At 43.6% G+C, this 5,813-nt stretch overlaps 1 protein-coding gene across 1 annotated transcript; it reads left to right on the forward strand.

The window, feature by feature from the left end:
• Positions 1 to 336: 336 nt before the first annotated feature.
• On the forward strand, positions 337 to 5,351 carry LOC125290874. Its single transcript, XM_048237291.1, has 4 exons — positions 337 to 396; positions 481 to 591; positions 3,877 to 4,006; positions 4,143 to 5,351. Exon 4 carries the CDS (start codon positions 4,419 to 4,421, stop codon positions 5,349 to 5,351), a length of 933 nt encoding a protein of 310 aa, XP_048093248.1. The 5' UTR covers positions 337 to 396; positions 481 to 591; positions 3,877 to 4,006; positions 4,143 to 4,418.
• The last annotated feature ends 462 nt before the right edge of the window (positions 5,352 to 5,813 follow it).

A 5,813-nucleotide genomic window follows, 5' to 3' on the forward strand; every position in this document is an offset into this window, starting at 1 on the left:
AACATATCAGATGTGTCAAATGTTGAGATACTCTAGTCTAGATGTTTTAACGTTAATGACTCCTATGATGTATTGCTATTGTCTATCCGAAGTTAAGTGCCTGTTTGGAAGTTAACTGATGGTCACATCAACCAAAAGTCTGATATTGTTTGTACCAAGTGGTCTGTGACGTAAGTTTGTGTGAAAGAATAAGTAGACGAACATCATCTAATGTAAATTCAACATGTATGCTGCTTAATCACAATGCACACTCACTTAACACCGCTGCTGCTAGCAAAACATGATCATATATCTTTGTTTATTTATTCTGTTTTGTTTCCTATATCATAGAGACATCATGAATCCATTACACACTGAATGTCTTGCTGTTCCCTTTGAAACCCTTCAAAAAAATAGGTTAATAACATTTTGTCTTTGTCTTTCTTTGTCTGCTATTATTTTATGGTGATTAATTTTGCCCCATTCCTTTTCCTTCTTCAGCATGCACATTCAGGGGAATCTGGGCCGCTTTATGATGCTGAATTGCAAAGCCTTATATGGGATTTCCTGACCAAAGTAGATGGACTCTGGCAAGTACCTGATTTAGAGCAGGTTGGTATTCTCAGAATATCGCTAAAATGAAATACCACCGGAATTCCCCTTTCATTTCTCTTATTATGACCGCCGCGCAACTAAGCGGCAGTCATAATGGTTTAATCAGATTTTTTTGTCTTTTTTTTTTCTTTTTTCGCATGCCCAAATTTCCGTCAATGATTCCGGGACACTGAAAGACCGGGGTACACGAAAACAGTGGACATGTAACCCCACATGGATAGCATGGAACCATCGTTTTCGTTTTGATCTGTAGCCCCCCGCTGAATTGGACCCCGAAAAGGAGGGTAGGGCAGAACACAGTTTTCTGTGAATATCTCGAAAACCATGTAGGGTTTAGGAGGACCATTTTTTTTTGTATGTTGATCTCAAGGGGCCATGTCAACCCATTCCATAACCACTCATTTCATGTATAGCGCCACCTAGTTAAACACAAAAAAGTAAAAATGAGGTGGTGTAATTGAAGGTATCTGTGACCTAACATAGTCAAAACTGCACAAAATTGGAAGTGTAGGATCATTATGACACCCTATGTATGCACGCCAAGTTTTGTGGAATTTCGTTCATGGGGGCCACACAATAAATTAATTTATGTTACTATACACCAACTGGCCTGTAGGTGGCGGAGACAGTTTTCTGTGAATATCTCGAGAACCGTGGGGCCTAGGAGGTCCACCTTTTTTTTTTTTTGTATGTTGGTCTTAAGGGGCATGTCAACCCATCCCATTACCACTTATTTCATGTATAGCGCCACCTAGTTAAAATTAAAAAGCAAAAATTAGGTGTTTTCATCTCAATATCTCTGGCTGACAAGGTCAAAACTGCACGAAATTAAAAGAGTAGGATCATTATGACACCCTCTGAATGCATGCCAAGTTTTGTGTACTTTCGTTCATGGGGGGCCTTACAATAAAATAATTTATGTGTACATTTAGTGGCGTACACCAACAAGGATTCGGGACACTGAAAGACCGAGGTACACAAAACTTGGTGAGCATGTACCCCACATGGATAGCATGGAACCGTCATTTTCGTTTTCATATGCAGCCCCAGCTGGACTGGACCCCGAAAGGAGGGTAGGGGCAGACACAGTTCTCTGTGAATCTTTTTATGGTATGTTGGTCTCAGGGCCCACATCAACCTGGCTCATAATCACTCATTTGTGATTTGCCCCGGTAAAAATGAAAATCAGTAGGATTAAAAAAAGCCAAAATAAATATTCATCATCATCATCATGGCTGCATTTTCAGTATTGGAAAGTAGTCGTTTGTCCACTAGATGGCGCATCGTTGCAGTGAGGCGTAATTTTGTTGGAAGTTAAAAAGTGGGTTGGAAAAACAATGGGCGCTTCATACAAGGACTGTAATTTACATAGCGAACATCTAATAAGGATAGGGCGATGTTCACATGAAGTGTAATTCCCATTTCTTCTTGAAGCGAAATAAATCTGAGGATGTTTATCGGACATGCTTGGTTTTACTGCAGATACGTTAATCTTGTAATATCAATAAGGACCTAGGTAATGTTACCGTTAAGCGTTGGTTGAGTGATGGAGGCATTTGATTTATTGCATTTTGTAGAAAACTATTAATGCGGTTATACCAAGCAAATGTATAGCAGCACTGTTTGTATCTTCGACTGTCATTTATTGCACGTGCTACAAAATCATTCTGTGCAATGGAAGATTTATAGCGTTACACCGGTCTGATACAGTTTTGCCTATACATGCGTGAGACTGAGGCGCCTGTTTATTTTGTTTTTTAAGTGCGTGCAGGGGTGTGAGAGGGGAATCGATGTGCTTTGATTACAGCTTGGTAGTTGTAGTCTGTGAAATTAAAAAGCACGTGTGTGTGAAGTATCAAACAATGACACCTTCATTTCATTATGGCTGCTTTAGCAAAACACCTTAAGCTACTGTGTAGTGGGTCCCATTTAGAAGTGGCTACTTCATTCACGCTTTCCTTGACTCATGGAGCTGCGTGAATGTTATTACAACTTTTAAACCCGCGATATGACAGTTTAAGTCGCTTGATACTGTAAAGCGCATTAAGCCATTGGTTTCAAAAGGAGATTTTATTTGTGTAAGCCAGCATAGCCTATTGACAATTTATGTTGTCAATAGGCCTATATATAATCCTACCTGTAGCTTAGGGAAGCTAACAACTTTCTATTAGGATCTAGTTTGTTAGTTACCGTTTTGTCAAAACTCCCTGATGCATTTTGCATTTAGAATAGCCAGGCGTGTATATCTCAATCGGAAAATTAAACAATATCAGGTGCCTATGGACTAGGCTGGGTGAACCCAGCCTGATCTGGCCCGCTATTTATTTTTGATTTCTTAAAAGATTGAGCTTGGTCTGATGAAAGCCAGACTAGCCATGGACCTCAGTTAAACAATGCAAGGGAACATGAATCAGCCTATATTTGCACTAACAATAGCGGACAAAAGCTCTTCAACTTTGGCCCGTTAAAATGTGTATGAACAGTCTAGCGGCGCATTTCATCAAGGCCCATTTGGACATGTCAGTTATTTGCACCACTGGTTAGATGTAAAACAGCATTTCGTTTCAGACTAGGCTACTGTTACTTAATTTGTGCATTAACAATAACGTTTCAGACTACTGTTACTTAATTTGTGCATTGACAATAAAAGTATTACATGAACTAAAGATGACTAAAATCTTATGTAGAAGAAGAAACATTCACAAAATCCATCCATCCAAAATGACCTTTGTTTTTGATAGCTGTTGAAGCTTTGACATGGAACTGACAGAGATGTTTTTGTTCATAAATACATAAAAATAAATAAATAAATAACATTATGCTGATACCTTTTGCTTTTCCCAAATACAATGTAGCCCTACAGGTGTAAGTGACCTTTCATCAATCCAGTTGCAATGGATGAACTGTGATGAACTGCCTTACTTGTGATTGTTTAGAGATTTTAAAGGTTTTATAACAATTCTACATCTTCTTTGGCTATTCTACAATCTATTCACCTTTTCAGCACCAGTAGGGTACTTTCTGTGCAGCCTTTTACACACACACACTCAGGCATGCCAAACAAGCATACACAAAAAAGTTTCAAAGTGGGGGGGATGGAGTAAAATATGGAGACAAATTGAAGTGTGATTTATTTTCGCGGAACGGATGTACAGGACTGAGTGGCGGTCATATTTTGTACCGCTATGCGGTACATCTAGTTCCATCATGCAATAGTATAGCTGGACCATATATGACTAATTGATTTTCCTTTCTCCTCTTTTTTTTTAAACTGATGGACAGACAGCGTCTTGGCTAGGTGCTGCCCCTTCTGCTGTGGACATCTGCCTGCAGCCTCTTGATAATCCAGAAGATTTGAGGAATCTGCTTCAGTGTAATAACCAGTTTAAGCCTAGCACTAGTAGTATGCATGGTAAGTCTGTGTCTGATGACATCGATCTACACACACAAACAAACTGGTAATTAAAAGTCATAATGTTCATAGTAAGGAACAAGTTTATACTTTTACCTTTTATATATATTTTATATATATTTTATCGATTCTTTAGATGGCCCTCCATCAGAAACACCAATACCCAATGAAATAGCCTTCCTTGACCAAGAACAAAACTGTCCTTTGTCATACTAGTAGTTCTCATACAGAGTATTTGGAAGCTGTAGCTGCCATATCAACCACTCCTTTGGCTGAAGATAGTCATGAAAATTATAATGATGACAATTGTGACAACAATGACGGTGACAGTGACACACACAGTAATCCAGCCATAGCACAAATCCAGTGTTCTGTGGGACCTGCACGTGTTCCAAATGGAGAGAAGGCTTCAATGGATGAGGACAGGCAGACGATGGAGAGGGAGACGTCTAGCCCCGACAGCCCATGTGAAGAAGCAGGCAGAGTGCAGCGGGCAGACCTCTTCTTGCGTCCTCTGAATGATTGCACAAGGGTCAGAGAGCAAGTGTCTGAGCATGAGGAAGTATTGCAGAGAAATGCTGTAAAAAAGGACACTTATTTGCAACACAGTGATCCTGTGTTACTTCCTGCTTCCGCCATTGTCCACTCCTCCCCTTGTGTAGCGCAAGGTCACTCCGCTAAAACTGTTCGCAAGAAGGCGAGTACAGTGAACATTGTGGAATGGGTCTCCCAAATAATGGACAAGGGCGTCTCTCTTCCGGTTCTGCCCCCTCTGCCTCCTGGTTCCAGTGTTAAGAAGGTTAAGCTCAATCGTACATGCCGTAAGGAAGTTGGGCCCATTTCACAGCCCAAGAGCGATAAGAAAATGGTGCACAAGGACAAGGCTGCCCAGCGCACAAAAGTAATTCCAAAACAGTGTGTGCACTTAGTGCTGAAGAGAGACAAGAAAGAGGTGAAGGTTACCCGGCACACTAAGAAGATTCCAGAACCGTACGTGTGCTCAAGAGTGCGGAAAGGTCTTCAGGACAAAAGCCAGGATGGAGGCGCACGAACGCAGTCACAAGAACGTGCGTCCGATCCAGTGCCCAGAGTGCGGGCGGCGCTTCTCCTGCCTCAGCTACCTGACCAAGCACCGGCGCACGCACACGGGGGAGAAACCCTTCAAGTGTGCCGTGTGCGGCAAGGGCTTCTCGCAGCAGGGCTACCGGAAGATCCACCAGGCAAGCCACGTCGCCCAGCACCTCTTCTCCTGCTCACACTGCCCCAAGACCTTCCCCCGCGCCTTCCACGCGATGCACGAAGCTTGCACTGGCGCTTAATGACCCCTACGGTGCCAAGATGGTGACCCGAAGCTTCATCACCCCCTCCATGCTCCGCCGACACCGCGGGTACCACGAAGGCGAGCGCAAGTTTCTGTGCAGCGTGTGCGGTCGCACCTTCGTCTACGCGTCCGACCAGCTGGGCCACGAGCGACCGCCGGAGCTGGCGTGCTGCTCCGTCTGCTGCAAGGTCCTCTCGGAAAAGTACTCGCTCAAGCTCCACATGCGGCTGCACACCGGCGAGCGGCCGTACAGCTGTGCCGAGTGCGGCCGGGCCTTTGGCTTCCGGGAGAACCTCAAGCGTCACGTGCGTCGCCTGCACACAGGCGAGAGGCCGTTCCCCTGCCAGATGTGCGGCAAGACGTTCAAGCAGTCTAGATCCAACCTCCACATGCCAGGGGCTGCCACCGCAAGGGAGAAGCCCTAATGAGTGTGACCACTGTGAGAGGACCTTCAGGACGTCCAGCCTCCTGAAAGTGCACCAGAGG

This window comes from Alosa alosa, unplaced genomic scaffold, assembly GCF_017589495.1.
Source record: "Alosa alosa isolate M-15738 ecotype Scorff River unplaced genomic scaffold, AALO_Geno_1.1 AALO_1.0_unplaced_982, whole genome shotgun sequence".
Lineage (NCBI taxonomy): Eukaryota > Metazoa > Chordata > Actinopteri > Clupeiformes > Clupeidae > Alosa > Alosa alosa.